At 42.6% G+C, this 25,496-nt stretch overlaps 2 protein-coding genes across 9 annotated transcripts in view; one reads left to right on the plus strand and one right to left on the minus strand.

The window, feature by feature from the left end:
• Positions 1–9,154, minus strand: part of LOC109874625 (cytoplasmic dynein 1 intermediate chain 2) — a 58,764-nt gene extending 49,610 nt beyond the window's left edge. For 6 of the 7 annotated variants that reach the window (XM_031810477.1, XM_031810473.1, XM_031810474.1 and 3 more), the window contains exon 1: positions 1,457–1,581. The gene's annotated coding sequence lies outside the window, so the exon portion shown is untranslated. Of the gene's footprint in view, positions 1–1,456; positions 1,582–8,889 lie in introns of those variants that run through there. The other variant, XM_031810469.1, reaches the window with a different exon arrangement.
• A 71-nt stretch (positions 9,155–9,225) lies between these two features.
• LOC109874622 (serine/threonine-protein kinase tousled-like 1-B) lies at positions 9,226–25,318 on the plus strand. 2 transcript variants are annotated; one of them, XM_020466616.2, is made up of 22 exons: positions 9,226–9,597; positions 11,087–11,202; positions 11,383–11,451; positions 11,808–11,846; positions 11,978–12,053; positions 13,318–13,361; positions 14,892–14,993; positions 15,089–15,175; positions 15,283–15,375; positions 18,640–18,750; positions 18,835–18,971; positions 19,178–19,372; positions 19,497–19,563; positions 19,670–19,767; positions 20,145–20,226; positions 20,336–20,427; positions 20,522–20,611; positions 21,298–21,467; positions 21,803–21,938; positions 22,020–22,131; positions 22,897–23,004; positions 23,150–25,318. In XM_020466616.2, the coding sequence occupies exons 1-22, from the start codon at positions 9,471–9,473 to the stop codon at positions 23,297–23,299; spliced, it is 2,301 nt and encodes a 766-aa protein (XP_020322205.1). In that variant the 5' UTR covers positions 9,226–9,470; the 3' UTR covers positions 23,300–25,318. The 2 variants fall into 2 exon arrangements, with proteins under 2 accessions (XP_020322205.1, XP_020322207.1); XM_020466618.2 differs by lacking the exon at positions 11,808–11,846 and having other exon boundaries at positions 9,278–9,597.
• Positions 25,319–25,496: the final 178 nt, after the last annotated feature.

The raw sequence follows: 25,496 nt of genomic DNA on the forward strand, positions 1-25,496 counted from the left end.
TGATCTGACAGTCACTCAATTAGCCAGGTCAGCTAACAATTTATAGATTGGTAAATTAGTCTAGCCAGCTATCTAAACTTGTAGTTATCATGGCCGAATGCCGACTGGTCACGCAGGGCACGTGCCCAGGGGGCCCCCATTGATTTTGTTAGTCACTCTCACTCAGATATCATTAACATGGCATAAGTCATGGCAAAATGGGTAGAATTGCAGGACATTAGTTGTAAAACAGGGGGGAAATTCTCTGCCATATGGCAAAATAAGTAGAACTGCATGAAATGTGTTAAAAATGTTATTTCCGCCATATGGCAAAATGTGTAGAATTGCAGAAAACGTGCTTTATAACTGCAACATTTGTATCATGTTTTAGGGCCTCAGGCTGCTAGGGGGACCCTAACCCTAACTGTTTTATATTTTAATGTAGGTACTCAGGGTCTCAATTTACTGTTGAGAGTTACAACAGTAGAATACACAAGGTGCAAGTTCGAAATTTGGTTGCATATCAGCAATTTTTCTATTGTTATGTCAGTCACTGAGAGTCACTGAATTAGCCATGTCATCTAACAATTTATAGATTGGTAAATTAACCAAATCTCAGTTTGGGCCTATTTAGACCGAGTGTCAGGGATTTTAACAAAACTCCCCTGTACAGAAGACACCTTCGTCCAATGTCTTACATGTAATGTAATGGAACTGAGTCATGATCAAGGTCTGTGTTATTATATTTTGATCAAAACGAATTCGGGTCAGATCTTATAATGGGTAGATGAGATAGAAAATGTAGGCCTATTTCTTGTCCGTTGATTCATGACGTAGATACAATCATGAGATTACAACATTAACAAAAAAAGCTTGTTATTAATACCAAATTAATTATATGGTTGATTGGAAAGGTCAAACGGGTTGAGTGGGACATGGCTGATTGGCCACATCCCAGTTTCATCTGATTCTGCTATGGAGCAGTAGCTGCTGCTGGCCAACAGTCAACGCCATCTGTGTCTTGGCAGTCAACATCACCTGTGTTGGCAGTCAACGTGATCGGTGTCCCGGGAGTCAACGTCATGTGTTGGCAGTCAACGTCATCGGTGTCCCGGGAGTCAACGTCATCGGTGTCCTGCTCCATCTTCTTTTTAGAGTCTATGTGCTCGATGCCAAGCTAGCCAGCTAACGGAGCACACATTGACTGAAGAGAAAGCCGCAACCCTTAATTTAAACTCGCTTAATTGTACAGTGGTAATCTGATTATCACATGTACATTTACATTTGACAATAATCTCCTAGCCATTCTTGCAAGGCAAGGGCGTTAGCTAGCTAGCCGGCGATAAGCCTGACAGTGACAGCTAAATTAGCTAATTTAACCATCCTGTTACACGGTGACCGACTCGGACATGATCAAATCACGTATCACGGTTTTAAAATACTAAAACATGAAAGTAGCTAGTATATTTGCACTTACTTGATATAATGGTTTAAATTAAATCCAATTTGTATGGCGTTACAGTAGTTAACGTTACAGTACTAGGTCGGTGATGGAACTGACAGCTCCACAAACAATGAGTGGATGATGTCATACCGAGAAAGGAATCATTTCCCCCAGACGCTGATCTAAGGTCAGTTGAGTGTTTATTCCCTCCTAGTTAAGGTTGGAATTCGGGGTGGATACTCTGATCCTAGGTCTGTGAATACGAGCAATTTCCAGACACATATTTTTCTACATGGATGGGACCTGAGGAAGGACAAAATTGTTAACGTGCATTTGAATCGTGTTCCTTCATGTCATTGCGAGCATTTGGCGCTAGATGGCGCCAATGGTTCATTCAAAGATATCAGCTTGACCCTGGCTCAATCTCTTGCACTCATCAAGGAGTTAAGCTAGAGAGTCATCCCTTGGAAACCCTTGTAAAGCTCTCATCAACATTAAAGTCTGGTCTAGACATGATATTTCAAGGTAGATCAGGTTGCAGGCATCTGTACTTTGGGGTCATTATGTCCCCTTTCTGATGTAACATGTCTTTAAGTTTGTAAACCTGTGTCCATAACACATGATTAATAGCTATATGAAATAAGAGATTAGTGGATTCACATAAGACCTTCAACTGTTGTTCAGTTTATTGCTTTGTATATCTACTAAAAAGGATAAACTATTATATCAACAGAACTATTGAGCAAGTTAAGGGTCATGGGTTGGGGTAAAAGTTAATGGTTTAAATGATGTTGGTTTGAAAGCATTGTACTTTGATCTTCCTCTTGAGCATGGCCAGATACTGATGACCGCACGTTCCTTATCCACTGGCTCATTGCAACTGCTTTTCAAAATGGCTGCCACCTTTCCCTCTCTGCCTTTCTTATAGACTGGCAGACATGATGCACTTGGAATGCTCTGGCTCTCATTACATGGCAGTATGCAGTAGTTTATTCTCTCTCTCCCCCTCTCTCTCCATTAATTAACTCAATTTCTATAGGGAATGGGTTATCTAAGCAATAAGGCCTGAGGGGATGTGGTATATGGCCAATATACCCCGACTAAGGGCTATTCTAAAGCACGACGCAACAAGGGGTGCCTGTAGATATGTAGTGGTGTAATAATGTCATATGATGTACTGTTTTATCTTTTGTTTCATGTGTGATGTAAGTGCCTTATTGCGTTCGGACCCCAGGAATAGTAGCTGCTGCTTTGGCACAAACCCCCGAGGTGACTTATTGCTATTATAAACTGGTTACCAACGCAATTAGAAGACTCAAAACAAATGTAATAAGTCAAATGTAATAAGTCACCTCTGGGATTTGTGGTCTATTGTCAATATACCACGGCTAAAGGCTGTATCCAGGCAATCTGCATTGCGTCATGCACAAGAACAGCCCTTAGCTGTGGTATATTGGCCATATACCACTAACCCTTGAGGTGAGATATTGCTATTATACATTGGTTACCAACCTAATTAGAAGAGTAAAAATAAATGTTTGGTCAAACCCGTGGTATACGGTCTGATATATCACTGCTGTTAGCCAATCAGCATTCAGGGCTTGAACCACCCATTTTATAATCTCTGTAATAATGCCTGTGAAGGGCTATCACTCTGTAATAATGCCTGTAAATGTATATCACTCTGTAATAATGCCTGTAAAGGGCTATCACTCTGTAATAATGCCTGTAAATGTATATCACTCTGTAATAATGCCTGTAAAGGGCTATCACTCTGTAATACTGCCTGTAAAGTGTTATCACTCTGTAATAATGCCTGTAAATGGCTATCACTCTGTAATAATGCCTGTAAATGGCTATCACTCTGTAATAATGCCTGTAAAGGGTTATCACTCTGTAATACTGCCTGTAAAGGTATATCGCTCTGTAACAATGCCTGTAATGGTATATCGCTCTGTAATAATGCCTGTAAAGGGCTATCAATCTGTAATACTGCCTGTAAAGGGCTATCACTATGTAATACTGCCTGTAAAGGTATATCGCTCTGTAACAATACCTGTAAAGTTATATCGCTCTGTAACAATACCTGTAAAGGTATATCGCTCTGTAATAATGCCTGTAAAGGGCTATCACTCTGTAATACTGCTTGTAAAGGGCTATCACTCTGTAATACTGCCTGTAAAGGGATATCAATCTGTAATGCTGCCTGTAAAGGGCTATCAATCTGTAATACTGCCTGTAAAGGGCTATCACCCCGTGACAATGCATGTAATGGTATATCGCTCTGTAACAATGCCTGTAAAGGTATATCGCTCTGTAATAATGCCTGTAAAGGGCTATCACTCTGTAATAATGCCTGTAAAGGGCTATCACTCTGTAATAATGCCTGTAAAGGGCTATCACTCTGTAATAATGCCTGTAAAGGGCTATGACTCTGTAATAATAGCTGTAAAGGGCTATCACTCTGTAATAATGCCTGTAAAGAGCTATCACTCTGTAATAATGCCTGTAAAGGTATATCACTCTGTAAGAATGCCTGTAAAGGGCTATCACTCTGTAATAATGCCTTTAAAGGTATATCACTCTGTAACAATGCCTGTAATGGTATATCGCTCTGTAATAATGCCTGTAAAGGGCTATCAATCTGTAATACTGCCTGTAAAGTGATATCACTCTGTAATACTGCCTGTAAAGGGCTATCACTCTGTAATACTGCCTGTAAAGGTATATCGCTCTGTAACAATACCTGTAAAGGTATATCGCTCTGTAACAATACCTGTAAAGGCATATCGCTCTGTAATAATGCCTGTAAAGGTATATCGCTCTGTAATAATGCCTGTAAAGGGCTATCAATCTCTAATACTGCCTGTAAAGGGCTATCACTCTGTGACAATGCCTGTAAAGGGCTATCACTCCGTGACAATGCATGTAATGGTATATCGCTCTGTAACAATGCCTGTAAAGGTATATCGCTCTGTAATAATGCATGTAAAGGGCTATCACTCTGTAATACTGCCTCTAAAGGGCTATCAATCTGTAATGCTGCCTGTAAAGGGCTATCAATCTCTAATACTGCCTGTAAAGGGCTATCACTCTGTGACAATGCCTGTAAAGGGCTATCACTCCGTGACAATGCATGTAATGGTATATCGCTCTGTAACAATGCCTGTAAAGGTATATCGCTCTGTAATAATGCCTGTAAAGGGCTATCACTCTGTAATACTGCCTCTAAAGGGCTAGCAATCTGTAATACTGACTGTAAAGTGCTATCACTCTGTAGTACTGCCTGTAAAGGGCTATCAATCTGTAATACTGCCTGTAAAGGGCTATCACTCCGTGACAATGCATGTAATGGTATATCGCTCTGTAACAATGCCTGTAAAGGTATATCGCTCTGTAATAATGCCTGTAAAGGGCTATCACTCTGTGACAATGGCTGTAAAGGGCTATCACTCTGTGACCATGCCTGTAAAAGGCTATCACTCTATAACAATGCCTGTAAAGGGCTATCACTCTATAACAATGCCTGTAAAGGGCTATCACTCTGTGACAATGCCTGTAAATGGCTATCAATCTGTAATACTGCCTGTAAAGGGCTATCACTCTGTGACAATGCCTGTAAAGGGCTATCACTCCGTGACAATGCATGTAATGGTATATCGCTCTGTAACAATGCCTGTAAAGGTATATCGCTCTGCAATAATGCCTGTAAAGGGCTATCACTCTGTAATAATGCCTGTAAAGGGCTATCACTCTGTAATAATGCCTGTAAAGGGCTATCACTCTGTAATAATGCCTGTAAAGGGCTATGACTCTGTAATAATGCCTGTAAAGGGCTATCACTCTGTAATAATGCCTGTAAAGAGCTATCACTCTGTAATAATGCCTGTAAAGGTATATCACTCTGTCAGAATGCCTGTAAAGGGCTATCACTCTGTAATAATGCCTTTAAAGGTATATCACTCTGTAACAATGCCTGTAATGGTATATCGCTCTGTAATAATGCCTGTAAAGGGCTATCAATCTGTAATACTGCCTGTAAAGTGATATCACTCTGTAATACTGCCTGTAAAGGGCTATCACTCTGTAATACTGCCTGTAAAGGTATATCGCTCTGTAACAATACCTGTAAAGGTATATCGCTCTGTAACAATACCTGTAAAGGTATATCGCTCTGTAATAATGCCTGTAAAGGTATATCGCTCTGTAATAATGCCTGTAAAGGGCTATCAATCTCTAATACTGCCTGTAAAGGGCTATCACTCTGTGACAATGCCTGTAAAGGGCTATCACTCCGTGACAATGCATGTAATGGTATATCGCTCTGTAACAATGCCTGTAAAGGTATATCGCTCTGTAATAATGCCTGTAAAGGGCTATCACTCTGTAATACTGCCTCTAAAGGGCTATCAATCTGTAATGCTGCCTGTAAAGGGCTATCAATCTCTAATACTGCCTGTAAAGGGCTATCACTCTGTGACAATGCCTGTAAAGGGCTATCACTCCGTGACAATGCATGTAATGGTATATCGCTCTGTAACAATGCCTATAAAGGTATATCGCTCTGTAATAATGCCTGTAAAGGGCTATCACTCTGTAATACTGCCTCTAAAGGGCTATCAATCTGTAATACTGACTGTAAAGGGCTATCACTCTGTAATACTGCCTGTAAAGGGCTATCAATCTGTAATACTGCCTGTAAAGGGCTATCACTCCGTGACAATGCATGTAATGGTATATCGCTCTGTAACAATGCCTGTAAAGGTATATCGCTCTGTAATAATGCCTGTAAAGGGCTATCACTCTGTGACAATGGCTGTAAAGGGCTATCACTCTGTGACAATGGCTGTAAAGGGCTATCACTCTGTGACCATGCCTGTAAAAGGCTATCACTCTATAACAATGCCTGTAAAGGGCTATCACTCTATAACAATGCCTGTAAAGGGCTATCACTCTGTGACAATGCCTGTAAATGGCTATCAATCTGTAATACTGCCTGTAAAGGGCTATCACTCTGTGACAATGCCTGTAAAGGGCTATCACTCCGTGACAATGCATGTAATGGTATATAGCTCTGTAACAATGCCTGTAAAGGTATATCGCTCTGTAATAATGCCTGTAAAGGGCTATCACTCTGTGACAATGCCTATAAAGGTATATCGCTCTGTAATAATGCCTGTAAAGGGCTATCACTCTGTGACAATGCCTATAAAGGTATATCGCTCTGTAATAATGCCTGTAAAGGGCTATCACTCTGTGACAATGGCTGTAAAGGGCTATCACTCTGTGACAATGGCTGTAAAGGGCTATCACTCTATAACAATGCCTGTAAAAGGCTATCGCTCTGTTACTGTTACCATGGAAACTCATCTCATGTATCCAGGCAATCTGCATTACGTCATGCACAAGAACAGCCCTTAGCCGTGGTATATTGGCCATATACCACAAACCCTTGAGGTGAGTTATTGCTATTATAAACTGGTTACCAACCTAAGTAGAAGAGTAAAAATAAATGTTTTGTCAAACCCGTGGTATATGGTCTGATATATCACTGCTGTTAGCCAACCAGCATTCAGGGCTTGAACCACACAGTTTATAATCCTGTTTACACAACATGAACTGTAGTTTTATTTTGGGCTATTTTTGTGTGGATGGGAAGAGAATAGGATTGTGTGCGTTTCTGTTCACTCTATTGCACTTATTAAATATTCCTCTTCCTCTATAACAATGCCTGTAAAGGGTTATCACGCAGTAATAATGCCTGTAAAGGGTTATCACTCTGTAACAATGCCTATAAAGGGCTATCGCTCTGTGACAATACCTGTAAAGGGCTATCACTCTGTAATACTGCCTGTAAAGGGCTATCACTCTGTAATAATGCCTGTAAAGGTATACCGCTCTGTAATAATGCCTGTAAAGGGTTATCACTCTGTAATACTGCCTGTAAAGGTATATCGCTCTGTAACAATGCCTGTAATGGTATATCGCTCTGTAATAATGCCTGTAAAGGTATATCGCTCTGTAATAATGCCTGTAAAGGGCTATCAATCTGTAATACTGCCTGTAAAGTGTTATCACTCTGTAATGCTGCCTGTAAAGGGCTATCACTCTGTAATACTGCCTGTAAAGGTATATCGCTCTGTGACAATACCTGTAAAGGGCTATCACTCTGTAATACTGCCTGTAAAGGGCTATCACTCTGTAATAATGCCTGTAAAGGTATATCGCTCTGTAACAACACCTGTAAAGGGCTATCACTCTGTAATAATGCCTGTAAAGGTATATCGCTCTGTAACAATACCTGTAAAGGGCTATCGCTCTGTGACAATACCTGTAAAGGTATATCGCTCTGTAATAATGCCTGTAAAGGGCTATCCCTCTGTGACAATACCTGTAAAGGTATATCGCTCTGTAATAATGCCTGTAAAGGTATATCGCTCTGTAATAATGCCTGTAAAGGGCTATCACTCTGTAATACTGCCTGTAAAGGGCTATCACTCTGTGACAATGCCTGTAAAAGGCTATCACTCTGTTACTGTTACCATGGAAACTCACCTCATGACATAACCTGATTTTTATCATGAGCAGGTGCATATCGTGTGTGTGTGTGTGTATATGTGTACCTCACTCGCTTTCTCAACCAAATACAACATATTTCCTGATGCAACTTACTTGGAACACACACAGTCAAATATATCAAACCTTCTAACAAACAAGCTCCAGTTCAGAGAACAAAAGATTAAATATGAAATATCCACACATTGTTTCATTCAAGCCTGCTGATGTAATGTATTCATTGGCATAAAACAGTGAGTGTAGTCGGCTCCATTTGGGTGTAAAGAGTTAAGTCACCCAATGACCAACACAAACACATCCAAATAAAGGTGTGTGTGTGTGTGTGTGTGTGTGTGTGTGTGTGTGTGTGTGTGTGTGTGTGTGTGTGTGTGTGTGTGTGTGTGTGTGTGTGTGTGTGTGTGTGTGTGTGTGTGTGTGTGTGTGTGTGTGAATTCCACAGTGACGTCACAAAAGCTTCACCACAACAACATAACATATAGACCTAGCTGGCTGATGCATTGCACCAGATTTGGAACAAAGCATTTTCTCCATCTGTAGATCATAACATTGTCCTCCTTCATCAAGCATGTTCACTTCTTTTTTATGAGATTCATTTTTAATATGGGCCAATAGAACAATACTCATGTTTTCAACTTGCCAGTGTGTAGTGGAATTCAACCATGCACACAGCCCACACACACACCAAGTGAACAGCCTTCGCAAACAAATCCTGACATCTGAAAATGCCTGTAGTCAGAAGCCGTTTTTCAATGGATGTGTAGACCTAAAGGCATTCATATATTTATACGAATAAAAGTATAAAGAAAATAAATTGTAGTCATGTGATTTTTCCTCTACCATTTAATTCAATATTTTGTTCGTGCGAGGAGAAATGAACTTGTGTGACTTACGGCCATTTTTGGGGTGTCGCTTCATTGTTTTCGCATCATCTCATCCACAGCACGAGCGAGGTGCGCGCCAATCATAGATATAGGCTTAGTAGATATTTTTGACCTCATGCATTTTTTGGGTGGTACATTTCTGGAGCTGATCTGTAAATTGGTACATCATCCAACATGGCTGAACAATATACATTGTCATTTAAATACACGTTATTCAAATGTGGCACAGAATTTTGAGATGATAATGATTGACCATACATTATTCGAACGGTCTAATTGGATATCGGTTCTATTGATATATTGCTATGGCGCTAACCTCGCGATAGCCTATTCCAGGATTGGAGCGTTGTTCGCGAACTGATGCTGACAGCCGCTCGATCGATGCAAAGGTTACATTTTATCCTAGCATGCTACTTCAAGACGCATACGCACTGCAGAGCTTACTGAAATATAAGTGTTTACAAAAAAATGGTAAAAATTAGATTGATTTCCGTGGCTATGTAGCAGTTGCCTGATGGTGGATGCACTTTTGGGATTTCGGATTTGCACGGACGGCCGTGTGTCTGCTCTCTCACTAGTAAAGTGGCTTCATGAGTGTCCAAAGTAACAGTGGAAGTGGTGGTGGAAGTTTGGAGGCGACGCCATCTTGGTCGCAGCTATCCTCGTCCCTAACGATTTCTCAACAACACATAACGGCCACCACCAAGACCAAGGAAGGTAAATTCAGCAACGATGTCATTCGTCGAAGTCTGTTCGATGGGAAATTGATACTGTTTCCAGTTATATCGCCCCAATTCGACGGAAATATGGATGTCAATGGTTGCCGCGAATTGATGGCCGAACCTTGTCAGTTACAGTCAGTACAGTAGCTAGCTAACGTTACCTCGCTATAAAGGTGTCAGCACTCAGCTACAGTAGAACAATAGCGATGGAATATTCAGACAGGAGCAGACCGATTGAGTGGAAAACAAGTAGGACTGAGAGCAGTCTAGACCGCTGGCCCGACAGATGGCCAAGCCCAAGGCATTGTTGTTTATGTAGTTAGCTAGCGATGTTGCCGAGACCTCTGATAAACAGCTGTGGGTAGCTAGTTGCCTTTAGTCTTCCGTCGAACAGCAATGCTACTGCAGGTCCATGCGAATCCACTGAGTTATGATGAATTCAAATTCCTTGTTCTTTGCCAAACAAAGAAGTGTAGGCCTATATTCTGATCACTTCAACATCAGAACAAGAATAGAATGTTGCTGTCATGCAACAGAACTAAAGCCTGTGACTCTGATGCCATCGAAACGGAAGTTTGTCACAGAGGCTCACATTACTTTAGTGTATTAGTGTGTCACAATTGTTACTGTTGCAAAATATTCCAATTGGGATTGTAATAACAATGTAACTATGGCTTCCTGCTGGACTGGGGTCAAGATGAGGCCTGGATGTGGTATTCCTGTGGACATATTTAGTGGTTGGCGGTTGTCAATGCATTATAACTGTTGTCTGGTTTCCCTTTACTTGCACCTCTGTCATAAGGTGTGTGTCAGTGTCAGGGTCAGACATTCCATGTTGTGTGTTTTGGTGATTCAGGAAGGCAAAGTTAACTCTTTGAGTTGAAGTTCAGGCCCACAGCTCAGCTGTTGAATCGGAGCTAATGTGCTTGTCTAGTCCAGTACCAAATACTGACTGCTAGGTTGTATTGGTCATACAGACTAACATACTGTTGACACCTGATACATACTACAGTACCAGTCAAAAGTTTGGACACCTACTCATTCAAGGATCTTTCTTTATTTAGACTATTTTCTACATTGTAGAATAATAGTGAAGACATCAAAACTATGAAATGACACATGGAATCATGTAGTAACCCAAAAAGTGTTAAACAAATCAAAATATATTTTAGATATATTTTATATTTTAGATTCTTCAAAGTAGCCACCCTTTGCTTTAATGACAGCTTTGCACACTTTTGGCATTCTCTCAACCAGCATCACAACTCTTTTGACTGGTACTGTAAGTGCTATAGCTTGGTGCTGTCCATAATGTGTTCACTAAAAGCAGATAGGCTAAGTTGATGTGGGACTGGTGAAGTGCACTGCACTCAAACCATTTGCACTTATCTGATATGAACTTATTTGAAGTGGATAGTAGTGTGAGACAGTCGGATACAGTTTGTTGTATCCTTACATAGCCATATGTGTTATGTTGTGTTTAGGCCCCATGGAGGAGCTGCACAGCCTGGACCCTCGCAGGCAGGAGCTTCTGGAGGCCAGGTTCATGGGTGCGGTCAGCGGCAACACCGTAGGAAGCAGCGCCAGCGGCGGGGCCAAGGTGACAGACACACCCGTTATTACGCAATTACTATCTCACACATAAATACTATAACGCACACGTGCAGGTTTTTACTCATACCAGACACACCAAAAAGTTTTTTTTAAAGGCAAGCACATGAAAATAACACATTACACACACACTCTTAAACAGTTATGTCTGACTTGTCTGTATGTCCAGGGTCTGGCCAACGAGTGCTCCAACCACAGCTATGGCAGTCTCGGCTCTTCCAGCGACAAAGAGTCAGAGGTGAGACACACACACTATGCAGAGACGATGTCAGTGAGGGACGGGTCTGGCCTAGTTTCAGTGATTAGATGTCACACCATATCACCGACACACAGGTGGTTTACTCGCTGTTAAAAGAAAAGACGCCATTTAGTTTGAGTGGAGACAGGGAAGGCAGGCATTTTGTCTATGTAGCCATTTACATTTTTGGAACCATGGACAGTTAATCAGGAGACTGAATGATATCTTTGTTTGTCCTTGCATGACCCACCTCAATCTTTCTATTTCCTCCCTCTTTCAACCTTCCTCGCTATCTTTCCTCCATCCCTGTCTCACCCTCTCCTCACTCTCTTTTTAATGTATCTTTCTCTCCCTAGAACTCTGATATGAAGAGGGGGAGTTCTCCTGCATATTCTGTACGTACTCTTCCTTCCTACTGTCCTACCCCCCACCACCACCACCACCACCACCACACACACTCATACACTCTCTTCCTAAGGGGACACGCGAATGTCAGAAAAGTGATTTACTATTTGTTTATTCTCAGACCCCTGAGAAGAAGCACTCTGAGTCGCCCAGAGGAAGGAAGAGGAAAGCTGACATCCAATCGGAGAACAGCCAGGGTATGACACATACATACAGTGCCTTCAGAAAGTATGCACACCCCTTGCAAAAAGGCATTCAAATTGGAAGAAATTTGGCAAAGAAACAAACTTTATGTCATGAATTCAAAGCATTATATTTAAGGCAAATCCAAAACAACTCTGAATAGCCGAGTTACACTTTTGACTAAATCTGCTTTATAATCTATGGCAAGACTTGAAAATGGCTGTCTAGCAATGATCAATAACCAAATTGACAGAGCTTGACTTGTAAAAAGAATAATATGCAAATATTGTACAATCCAGGTGTGCAAAGCTCTTAGAGACTTATCCAGAAAGACTCACAGCTGTAATCGCTGCCAAAGAGGATTCTAGCATGTATTGACTCAGGGCTGTGAATACTTATGTAAATAAGATATTTGCAATGCCAAGCGTCGGCTGGAGTGGTGTAAAGCTCTCCGCCATTGGACTCTGGAGCAGTGGAAATGTGTTCTTTGGCGTGATGAATTATTCCTAACCATCTGCTGTCCGACCGAGTATTCATGGTTTGGCGGATGCTAGGAGAGAGCTAACTGCCCCAGTGCATAGTGCCAACTGTAAAGTTTGGTGGCGGAGGAATAATGGTCTGGGTCTGTTTTTCATGATTCGGGCTAGAGCCCTTAGTTTCAGTGAAGGGACATCTTAACGCTACAGCATACAATGACATTCTAGACGATTCTGTGCTTCCAACTTTGTGGCAACAGTTTGGGGAAGACCCTTTCCTGTTACAACATGACAATGCCCTTATGCACAAAGCAAGGTCCATACAGAAATTGTTTGTTGACATCGGTGTGGAAGAACTTGAGTGGCCTGCACAGAGCCCTGACCTCAACCGCATCGGACACATTTGGCATCAATTGGAACATTGACTGCGAGCCAGGCCTAATCACCCAACATCATTGCCCGATCTCACTAATGCTCTTGTCGCTGAATGGAAGAAAGTCCCCGCAGAAATGTTCCAACATCTAGTGGAAAACCTTTCCAGAAGCCTGGAGGCTGTTTTAGCATCAAAAGGGCACAAACTCCATATCAATGCCCATGATTTTGGAATGAGATCTTCGGCGAGCAGGTGTCCACATACGTTTGGTCATGTAGTGTATGTTCTGAATGTCACTCTCCGTTAAACAAGGTGACACAGTGTCATTGTTACATTCTGTTGTAAGGTCCCTGGGCTGTGCTAACCTCTGTATCTGTGTTAATGCGTTGCTAACCCACGGTATCTGCTCTGTGTTCTCCTCTACCACAGGGAAGACTTCCACACGGGGGCCCAAGATCAGTGACTACTTTGATGTGAGTGTCGTATTATGTAGTTGTTCCAGACTCGTTATTTATATGCACTTTGCAAAAATGGAAGTAGGGACTCTGCTCAGGCATCTTTCTACGCCTGCTATGTTAGGTTAAGTGAGATGATTGGTGATTGGGTCGTGGTGTGATGATTGTGATTGGTTGACATTGTGAATTTCCCAACTTGAGACATTCTTCTATACACTATGAAAGTCCCATGTACTTTATGGATCATGTCCCTTGCTGTTTTAAGAATGGGATTCCACAAATGTGTCCTCAAATTTATGCATGTCTTCAAATATTTGAGAAAGCAGTCATTTAAGATGCATGTAAAATGATGTTCCTATTAGTGGATTATTTACTTCTACCCAATACCTTTAAGGTTTTCCATAATAAAAAATATAATGCAATGGAAACCCTTTATTATTATTATTATTATTATTATTATTATTCTAATAATATATTCTTATTTTTTTCTCGTTTTATTTTGAGATTTGTATATATATATATATCTGTGTGTGTGTGTGTGTGTGTGTGTGTGTGTGTGTGTGTGTGTGTGTGTGTGTGTGTGTGTGTGTGTGTGTGTGTGTATGTATCTATATAAAAATATATATATAAAAATGTTACTTTTTACCCCTTTTTCGTGATATCCAATTATCCAATTGGTAGTTAGTCTTGTCCCATCGCTGCAACTCCCGTACGGACTCAGGAGAGGCGAAGGTCGAGTGTGTCCTCCGAAACACAATCCAACCAAGCCGCACTGCTTCTTTACACACTACCCGCTTAACCCGTAAGCCAGCTCCACCAATGTGTTGGAGGAAACACAGTACAACTAGCGACTGAAGTCAGTGTGCACTGCGCCCGGCCCGCCACAGGAGTCACTAGAGCGCGGTGGGACAAGAAAATCCCGGCCAGCCAAACCCTGCCCTAACCCGGACGACGCTGGGCCAATTGTGCGCTGCCTCATGGGTCTCCTGGTCTCGGCCGGCTGCAACATAACCTGGGATCAAACCCGGGTCTGTAGTGACGGCTCTAGCGCCTTACACTTCGAACACACCGACAGCGTCATTGCATTTTGGTACACCAGAATTACATTCATTTCCAATGAAACTCTGCGTTTGCCTTGCCGTGTTGCAAAGGCAGTTGCAGTGCGTTCATTGTGGTGCATGCGTTGGATTTATCGAATGTATGTGTAGACAGCTTGACAGAAATGGTAGCAGAAGGTGAATGTTGACCTTTTGTTGCATACATTTCCAGATGATGCTGCGACTATTTTGCGCAACGACGCTGTCGGTGTGTTGGAAGCATTAGACCACTGCGTCACTTGGGAGAATGGAAAACTTTAATGAAAGCCATTAGGTAGAACAAAATTAATCCACAAATACAAATATAATTATACATATATCTTAAATGAATGCATTCAAAAACAGTATGGGGCATGATCCAAGAAGTAGGCGGGACTTTCATAGTGTATTGCTGGGCAATATGTATGTGATGTCACTTCCTGTTCCTCACCCTGCTGTTTCCTATGTGTAGTTCCAGGGGGGGAGTGGCTCCAGTCCAGTGAGGGCTCTACCCCAGTTCCTCCGCTCACCACAGAACTCCCACCAAGGTGCTCACTCTGCACCTGGCTCTAACGTAAGTATACACACGTGGTAGGACCTTTTTGGGTTTTGGTGTGTGTTTCATCACCTTGTTTATAACAGTGTTGTATGTGTGTTGTCTCTCTGTAGATCAGACAGAACAGCTCCTCTCCTACCAGTCTGTGTTTCGGAGATCACCTGATGAACCACAAAGCCTCCTCCAGCAAATGTGTTCAGGTAAGACTTGCACACTCTCTCTTTCCTCAAACTCTTATCACATCTCCTTATGCTCCTCATACCTGTCACACTTCTTTCTCACCTACTCCTCTCCTGTCTCTCTCCAGACAGAGTTGACAGGTCTGAAACTGGCTGCTCTCGAGAGCAACAAGAGTCTGGACCTGGAGAAGAAAGAGGGACGCATAGATGACCTGCTTAGGGTGAGTTTAGGTGCTAGTTAGGGTGCTACAGGTGATGGGTAGAGGTTGTACTAGTTAGTGTACTACAGGTGATGGGTAGAGGTTGTACTAGTTAGGGTACTACAGGTGATGGGTAGAGGTTGTACTAGTTAGGGTACTACAGGTGATGGGTAGAGGTTGTACTAGTTAGGGTACTACAGGTGATGGGTAGAGGTTGTACTAGTAAGGGTACTACAGGTGATGGGTAGAGGTTGTACTAGTTAGGGTACTACATGTGATGGGTAGAGGTTGTACTAGTCAGGGTACTACACATGATGGGTAGAGGATGTACTAGTTAGGGTACTATAGGTGATGGGTAGAGGTTATACTAGTTAGGGTACTACACATGATGGGTAGAGGTTGTACTAGTTAGGGTACTACACGTGATGGGTAGAGGTTATACTAGTTAGGGTACTACAGGTGATGGGTAGAGGTTGTACTAGTTAGGGTACTACACGTGATGGGTAGAGGTTGTACTAGTTAGGGTACTACACGTGATGGGTAGAGGTTGTACTAGTTAGGGTACTACACGTGATGGGTAGAGGTTATACTAGTTAGGGTACTACACATGATGGGTAGAGGTTGTACTAGTTAGGGTACTACACGTGATGGGTAGAGGTTATACTAGTTAGGGTACTACAGGTGATGGGTAGAGGTTGTACTAGTTAGGGTACTACACGTGATGGGTAGAGGTTGTACTAGTTAGGGTACTACACGTGATGGGTAGAGGTTGTACTAGTCAGGATACTACAGGTGATGGGTAGAGGTTGTACTAGTTAGGGTATTATAGGTGATGGGTAGAGGTTGTACTAGTTAGGGTACTACACGTGATGGGTAGAGGTTATACTAGTTAGGGTACTACAGGTGATAGGTAGAGGTTGTACTAGTCAGGATACTACAGGTGATGGGTAGAGGTTGTACTAGTTAGGGTATTATAAGTGATGGGTAGAGGTTGTACTAGTTAGGGTACTACAGGTGATGGGTAGAGGTTGTACTAGTTAGGGTACTACAGGTGATGGGTAGAGGTTGTACTAGTTAGGGTACTACATGTGATGGGTAGAGGTTGTACTAGTCAGGGTACTACACATGATGGGTAGAGGATGTACTAGTTAGGGTACTATAGGTGATGGGTAGAGGTTATACTAGTTAGGGTACTACACATGATGGGTAGAGGTTGTACTAGTTAGGGTACTACACGTGATGGGTAGAGGTTATACTAGTTAGGGTACTACAGGTGATGGGTAGAGGTTGTACTAGTTAGGGTACTACACGTGATGGGTAGAGGTTGTACTAGTTAGGGTACTACAGGTGATGGGTAGAGGTTGTACTAGTTAGGGTACTACAGGTGATGGGTAGAGGTTGTACTAGTTAGGGTACTACAGGTGATGGGTAGAGGTTGTACTAGTCAGGGTACTACACATGATGGGTAGAGGTTGTACTAGTTAGGGTACTACACGTGATGAGTAGAGGTTATACTAGTTAGGGTACTACAGGTGATGGGTAGAGGTTGTACTAGTTAGGGTACTACACGTGATGGGTAGAGGTTGTACTAGTTAGGGTACTACACGTGATGGGTAGAGGTTGTACTAGTCAGGATACTACAGGTGATGGGTAGAGGTTGTACTAGTTAGGGTATTATAGGTGATGGGTAGAGGTTGTACTAGTTAGGGTACTACACGTGATGGGTAGAGGTTATACTAGTTAGGGTACTACAGGTGATAGGTAGAGGTTGTACTAGTCAGGATACTACAGGTGATGGGTAGAGGTTGTACTAGTTAGGGTATTATAAGTGATGGGTAGAGGTTGTACTAGTTAGGGTACTACAGGTGATGGGTAGAGGTTGTACTAGTTAGGGTACTACAGGTGATGGTAGAGATTGTTCTAGTTAGGGTACTATAGGTGTTAAGGTACTACAGGTGATGGGTAGAGGTTGTACTAGTTAGGGTATTATAAGTGATGGGTAGAGGTTGTACTAGTTAGGGTACTACAGGTGATGGGTAGAGGTTGTGCTAGTTAGGGTACTACAGGTGATGGGTAGAGGTTGTACTAGTTAGGGTACTATAGGTTATGGGTAGAGGTTGTACTAGTTAGGGTACTACAGGTGATGGGTAGAGGTTGTACTAGTTAGGGTACTATAGGTGTTACGGTACTGCAGGTGATGGGTAGAGGTTGTACTAGGTAGGGTACTATAGGTGATGGGTAGAGGTTGTAATAGTTAGGGTACTATAGATGATGGGTAGAGGTTGTACTAGTTAGGGTACTATAGGTGATGGGTAGAGGTTGTACTAGTTAGGGTACTAAAGGTGATGGGTAGAGGTTGTACTAGTTAGGGTACTACAGGTGATGGGTAGAGGTTGTACTAGTTAGGGTACTACAGGTGATGGGTAGAGGTTGTACTAGTTAGGGTACTATAGGTTATGGGTAGAGGTTGTACTAGTTAGGGTACTACAGGTGATGGGTAGAGGTTGTACTAGTTAGGGTACTATAGGTGTTAGGGTACTACAGGTGATGGGTAGAGGTTGTACTAGTTAGGGTACTATAGGTGATGTGTAGAGGTTGTACTAGTTAGGGTACTATAGATGATGGGTAGAGGTTGTACTAGTTAGGGTACTATAGGTGATGGTTAGAGGTTGTACTAGTTAGGGTACTATAGGTGATGGGTAGAGGTTGTACTAGTTAGGGTACTATAGGTGATGGGTAGAGGTTGTACTAGTTAGGGTACTATAGGTGATGGTTAGAGGTTGTACTAGTTAGGGTACTATAGGTGATGGGTAGAGGTTGTACTAGTTAGGGTACTATAGGTGATGGGTAGAGGTTGTACTAGTTAGGGTACTATAGGTGATGGTTAGAGGTTGTACTAGTTAGGGTACTATAGGTGATGGTTAGAGGTTGTACTAGTTAGGGTACTATAGGTGATGGGTAGAGGTTGTACTAGTTAGGGTACTATAGGTGATGGTTAGAGGTTCTACTAGTTAGGGTACTATAGGTGATGGTTAGAGGTTGTACTAGTTAGGGTACTATAGGTGTTAGGGTACTACAGGTGATGGGTAGAGGTTGTACTAGTTAGGGTACTATAGGTGATGGTTAGAGGTTGTACTAGTTAGGGTACTATAGGTGATGGGTAGAGGTTGTACTAGTTAGGGTACTATAGGTGATGGTTAGAGGTTGTACTAGTTAGGGTACTATAGGTGATGGGTAGAGGTTGTGTACTGTTGTGTGTTTATACATGTATTGTTTTCCCTCCAGGCCAACTGTGACCTGAGGAGACAGATTGATGAACAGCAGAAACTCCTGGAGAAATACAAGGAGAGACTGAACAAATGCATCACAATGAGCAAGAAACTACTCATAGAGAAGGTGTTGATTTGTTTGTATGGATGTCTGTTACTGACACAAGCCCATGTGCGATTGTGTAACTGGCGTCTATTTGTGTGTATGTAGAGCACCCAGGAGAAGCAGTCGTGCAGAGAGAAGAGCATGCAGGACCGTCTCAGACTGGGTCACTTCACCACTGTACGACATGGAGCCTCCTACACTGAACAGTGGACCGACGGATACGCATTCCAGAACCTTGTCAAGTGAGAATACACACACTTCACAAACCCACATATAATATACTGTATGTACATGGTCTGCTCTCCAAACATAATGAAACGATAACATTTCCTATGACCTGTTATGTGTGATATGACTTTCTTTTGACCTGTTATATGTGATTACTTTCTTATGACCTGCTATAACACTTTATAACCCCCACACACACACACACTCTCTCTGTGTGTAGGCAGCAGGAGGGTATCAACCAGCAGAGAGAGGAGATCGAGCGTCAGAGGAAGCTGCTAGCCAAAAGGAAGCCTCCCAACCCCTCCTCCTCCCCCTCCCTCTCCTTAGGAACCACCTCCGAACCCAAACAGCGCAAAGCCAAGGTTGTGAACGGCAATGACCCCGACCCCTTCCTCAAACCCTCCCTGCCTCAGATGTGAGTACACACACACACTGTGGGACACACACACTTGTACATACAGGCATGCATGCGCACGGGCAGATGGATACACACACTTTTGCGTTGTTGGTGCAGTGACATTTATCAACTTTTTTTTTAGGTTGACTCTGGCTGAGTATCATGAGCAGGAGGAGATCTTCAAGCTTCGCCTGGGACACCTGAAGAAGGTTGGTTTCACTATGAACACAAACATGTTTGTTCAAAGTACTATTGTCCCGAATCCCAAAATGAATACGATTAACTGTCTGAGTAATGTGGTTGACTGTCTCTCAGGAGGAGGCTGAGATCCAGGCAGAGCTGGAGAGGTTGGAGAGGGTGAGGAACCTCCACATCCGAGAGCTGAAAAGGATCAACAATGAGGACAGCTCATCGTAAGTACAAGACAGGAAGACGCAATCATATAGAAGTCCTGACCCCAGCTCTGTCTCCTGGTTCAAAACCCAACCCTAGTGCCTACCTATCCGTAGGCCAGTAGCTGTAGTGTGGCTGACTGCCAAGTTGATACTTTCTAGGTGTTCATAAGATAATAATTGTAATATATGCCATTTAGCAGACACATTTATCCAAAGCAACTTAGTCATGTGTGGATACATTTTATATATGGATGGCCCAAGCAGGAATCAAACCCACGACGTTGCAAGTGCCATGCTCCACTGACTGAGCCACAGCTCTTGTTGGTGTTATGTGGGTAAATTATCCTTTTATACTATAGGGAGCAGCCTGTTCAGTCTATCTGTCTGTCTGTCAGGTTTAAAGACCACCCCACTCTGAATGAGAGGTACCTGCTGCTGTATCTGCTAGGCAGAGGAGGCTTCAGTGAAGTCTATAAGGTATGGATTGACTACTAGTATGTGCTTGTGAATGATTATTAAGAGATTCTAGATCCATACTGTACCTGTGCTTGTGAGTGTTTGTTTGATGTGTGTTCTGTGTCTTCAGGCCTTTGACCTGTTTGAGCAGCGCTACGCAGCCGTTAAAATCCACCAACTCAACAAGAACTGGAGAGAGGAGAAGAAGGAGAACTACCACAAGTATGAGACGCAGAATTTACAACCAAGTTTACATCCAAGTTTTAAACGTTATTTGACCAGACTTGCTTACACACAATACTGTTTTCTGTCCCAGGCATGCCTGTAGAGAATACCGGATACACAAACAGCTGGACCATCCCAGAATAGTCAAACTCTACGACTACTTCTCCCTGGATACAGACACGTAAGTGACGTTTTACCCCAAATATAGTACAGTTCTTTCACAGATCAGATGAAGGAGAGGAAGCCATTTTAGACTGTTGAGATGCCTCTTAGGTTATAGTTAATGGAGTCCATTGTCTTCTCTGTTTCTCTCTGTTTCTCTTGCTCACACTCTTTCTCTGTTTTTCTCTTGTGGTGGAATTATTGTAATCGAGAGGATTACAAAAACAAACAAACTTAATTATTTAATTAGTGCAGTAATGGAGCTGGTCGGTAATCACCCCTGGAGGTGATCACTGAGAACTCAACAAGCTGGTTTGAGCCACAGCATTTTATAGCAAAGTCCATTCTCCTTCAGTCAACATGACTAACAACAGATGTATGGAATGGGTCACAAGGTTAAGATTTGTATGAAAGATACTTATAATTCACAGCAGACAGTATCGGCTGTAAAAACTGTTCTCATTGTGTAGAAACCAGGGTCTGGCCCCAAGACATCTCCCTGATATCACCCAAAGACATCGTAAATCTCCTGTCAGTGTTGAATCTCCCAGAGGCCCACTTTCAGTTCACACAGACACAATAGAGTTATACGAATCCTCTATTCTGTTGCAAAAACAATCATTTGATGCAATTACAGCATTATAACATAATCTTGCAATTTTTCTCTCACGCTTTCTCTTTCTGTCTCTTTCTCTCTGCCTTTAGGTTCTGTACGGTTCTAGAGTTCTGTGAGGGGAACGACTTGGACTTCTATCTGAAACAGAACAAGCTGATGTCAGAGAAGGAGGCGCGGTCTATCGTCATGCAGATAGTCAATGCCCTGCGATACCTCAATGAGATCAAACCCCCCATCATACACTACGACCTCAAACCAGGTACACACACACACCCGCTACGACCTCAAACCAGTTACACACACCACAGGAGGCTGCTGAGGGGAGGACAGCTCATAATAATGTCTTGAACAGAGTAAATGGAATGCTATCAAACACCTGGAAACCATGTGTCTTTATTTGATACCACTCCACTGATTCCACTCCAGTCATTACCACAAACCCGTCCTCCCCAATTAAGGTGCCACCAACCTCCTGTGACACACACACACTACAACCTCAAACCAGGCACACACACACAAACACACTCGTTCACACAGTGACTCATGTTTGTGTCGGTGACATACACACATACTCAACTCACGCCTCTTGTGCAGGTAATATCTTGCTGGTGGATGGGACTGCATGTGGAGAGATAAAGATCACAGACTTTGGGCTGTCTAAGATCATGGATGATGACAACTATGGTGTGGACGGCATGGATCTCACCTCACAGGGAGCTGGCACATACTGGTGAGACACGACACACAACACATGACACACAAATAGTTAGGTTTTTTTTGTATATTGCTTTCATGTTTTCCTCTTGTCCAGGTACCTTCCCCCAGAGTGTTTTGTAGTAGGCAAGGAGCCTCCTAAGATCTCTAACAAAGTGGACGTCTGGTCAGTCGGGGTCATCTTCTTCCAGTGCCTCTATGGACGGAAGGTAAGCACTCACACTCATTAGGGTACCTCTGAAGTGTACTCATTTGATTTTTCTCAGTGATCAGGGCCTAAAATGAACACCTGCCAAATGCGGGTAGATTTTGGCATTGGCGGGTAAGATGTCTATTTTACCAGCCTCGTTGGCGGGTGGTCAGGGCTTCACAGTTTGAGCATTTCACTCGTATTTGTGAAGAGAAAAAAAACGTTAATTATGATAAAATGTATAGTCAAATAAATACTGCAGTAGTTGTTTTCAAAGTAAAAGTTGGTCTAATTTACTTATAGCAAAAATCTACTGAAATGAGACTTTGTCCTTGTGTTTCTTGGCTATTTCCATTGTTTTGTTCACAAGCGAGGTTGTTTTCTATGTTTGAGTTTCTACTGCTAGGGAGAGAAGACAATGCTTCTACTAACTAGTCAGACTCAATCTCACAGGAACAAACATGACAGGAACAAACATGACTGGAGGTTACCACGGTAACCCCCCCACCCTTAAAGGGGCAGGTGAACATATTTGTCATCTGTGACACATCTGTCATCTGTGACATTTCGGTTAAAAGACTCAGGTCACAAAAAATGAAATAAACAAAATACTACATTACTTCTTATTAGTAATGCATTTATTGTTTTAGAAAAATTGCAAAGCATAAGCATCTGTAATTTCTTGTAAAATAATTTACCACAGTGGTTGGTAGCCCAAAAGGTGAATTTTAGGCCCAGTCAGTTATACCTCAGTTTTGTTTTAACTGTGTGTGTGTTCATGCAGCCATTTGGCCATAACCAGTCTCAGCAGGACATCCTTCAGGAGAACACCATCCTCAAAGCCACCGAGGTCCAGTTCCCTGCCAAGCCCCAGGCCAGCACAGAGGCCAAGGTGACTCATACTTACTCTGAATTGTACACTCGTCAGGACATGTCTGAATGTGACTAGGACAGACAAAGCATGAGAAGCTGATCCATATTCTATAGATTAACTAACATCTCTCGCTCCATCTTCCTTCTCTATCTCTCCCTGTCAGGCGTTTATCCGACGCTGTCTGGCCTACCGTAAGGAGGCTCGTTTCGACGTTCACCAGCTGGGCACTGACACATACCTCCTCCCTCACATGAGACGCACCAACTCCTCAGGCTCCCTTCAGCCCGCCTCCTCCTCAATCTCCTCCTACTGAATGGCTGATGGACATGACTGACAGGCCCACCGGCCAATCCTATAGCAGAACTGATCCTAATATGGGAAATGGAGTGGTGTTGGGTATTCAGAATCCCCCAGCCGCAGTGAAAGGGACGTGAATTTGTTTGGCTGAATAGAATGGAATGGATGACATGTGAGATGGGGAAAGAGAAAGACAGCGTGGAGGTGGAGACACTGCTAATGTTTCCAGGTAGCTTTGCCGAAACGTTGCACTGTGTTCTGATCCTGAAGGTGTACCTGCTTTACAAAGAGAGAGAGAGAGAGGAAGGAAGAGAAGCTCTACCCCTTGTGCATGCCATTGGACATGCTGTGTCTGTTGCCATGGGGACTTAAGTGAGGCTAGGCCACACCCCTTGCTAATGTTGAACTGGGCTCTTATTGGTGGAGAGGTAAACTGTAAACAAAAAACAACACGTTTAGTTGTTTATTGGAATCCCCATCAGAAGTCCATTCCTAAATAGTCCACTAGCTTCTACTAAGGCACTTCCTGTAGATCTGAAGGGATTGGATAGGCATTAAACTATCTCCACCTTGTGCCTGGATAGGCCAAGTGGAATGTTCTCCATATTGCTTAGACCTCTGCAGTCAGTTCAGATCTACACCAGTATGTTGGTGCTAGAGGTCGATTTGGGATGTGGCTTGAATCCCCAGAATAGATCAGTTGGTTTGCCACTCACAGTAAACCTTGGACTAAATTGCACTTATAATCAAGATGATTTGGTTTCATGGACATGACTTCTTGAAATAGTCCTGGACTAAGGCTAAGCTTCAGTCCCAGACTGTCGGACAGAAGCTCATATTTAATATGTTCATAAAGTCAAGAATGAAATCTACTCCTGGATTAATATAATCTGGCTGTGTGAAAGAAGTTGGTTTTAGGCAGTTGAGGTCCTCCGTGGATCCATCCCTCTACAATGTGCTGAGTGCTAGGCCTGTTCAGGCAATGACGTCTGTTTAGCAGAACACAATGAAACCATATAAGGATCAGCTTTATTGTAAAGATTAAGGTTTCAATACTCAAATCATCTGGAGGAGTGACATATCTGCAATCTCAGTCTGTACAGGGGGTCAAACACACTCAATGTACTGAACTCTCACTAGGCAGTGCCCCGTCTGCACCTGTTCTCAAATGAATAAAAGACAAAACGCCTAGAAACATAATTCTCTTATTTCCCACTTTGCTTTGAAATTGTACCCTTCCCTTACTGTTTTATTGTCTATTCTACCTTCACGTTTTATATTGTAGATGGGAAATAACATGTGAAACGTTGAGCACATGCAAAGCTTTAGCAAGTCCAACTCTTGGTTTCTCATGTCTCCTTGTTCATTTGTGCTACGAAATGATTTGTTTTATTTTGCTGCTATGTAGATGTGGCTTTTAGTTAAGATCTATCTGTATGAGCTACCTCAGGTACAGATAGTGCAGACCCGTGCGAACAGGAACACTCTAGGGCCCTGAAGTGTATAGCCTACTCTTTAGTGGCCCTTTGAAGTGTACACTCCACTGTGGTGAGAAGAATAATGCTTCTGTATGCCAGGAGTTCCAATAACGTCAAACTGTTTTACCACAGCAATGTTTATTAGTAGTCTGGAAACCATGTGTCATATATATATATATATATAAAGTTGTATAAAACTGTTCATGACATATATGAAGGAAAAGCGCAGTTTGATGAAGGCTCTCTTCTGTTCACTAACACTTTACTTGAAGTCTGTCATAAGGCCTGCATAACACTGACATAACAGGTGTCATAAGGAGTTATTACAGCATATTGGTAGTGTACCGAATGTAAGTGTTTATATTGGAAGACTGTGGAGTGTTAAACAGATGATGCTTAGTGTGAACATCATGGCAGACCATAAGGCAGGAGCCACAGCAGTTGAACACCATGTAAACTGGTTTCACCACTGTCTGATACATACAGATACGAAAATGAATGGGAGGCAATGTCAGGTCCTGTCATTCATATGCAATAAAGATTGCCCTACCAAGGTCGACGCCTTTGGTTTGTGCGCATAATGTCTCCCACAGACAACACACGTTTATCTAGAAAAGTTTTTCCTGATCCAAGACTTGGATCGGTCAGATGCCGTAGTGGTCAGTTACACCTGATGAAAGCATGGCAGACAGATGCCATTTGTCAAAAGGTTGGGAGGTCAGTTACAACCATAGA

The sequence above is a fragment of the Oncorhynchus kisutch genome, linkage group LG30 (assembly GCF_002021735.2).
Source record: "Oncorhynchus kisutch isolate 150728-3 linkage group LG30, Okis_V2, whole genome shotgun sequence".
In the NCBI taxonomy this organism is placed as follows: domain Eukaryota; kingdom Metazoa; phylum Chordata; class Actinopteri; order Salmoniformes; family Salmonidae; genus Oncorhynchus; species Oncorhynchus kisutch.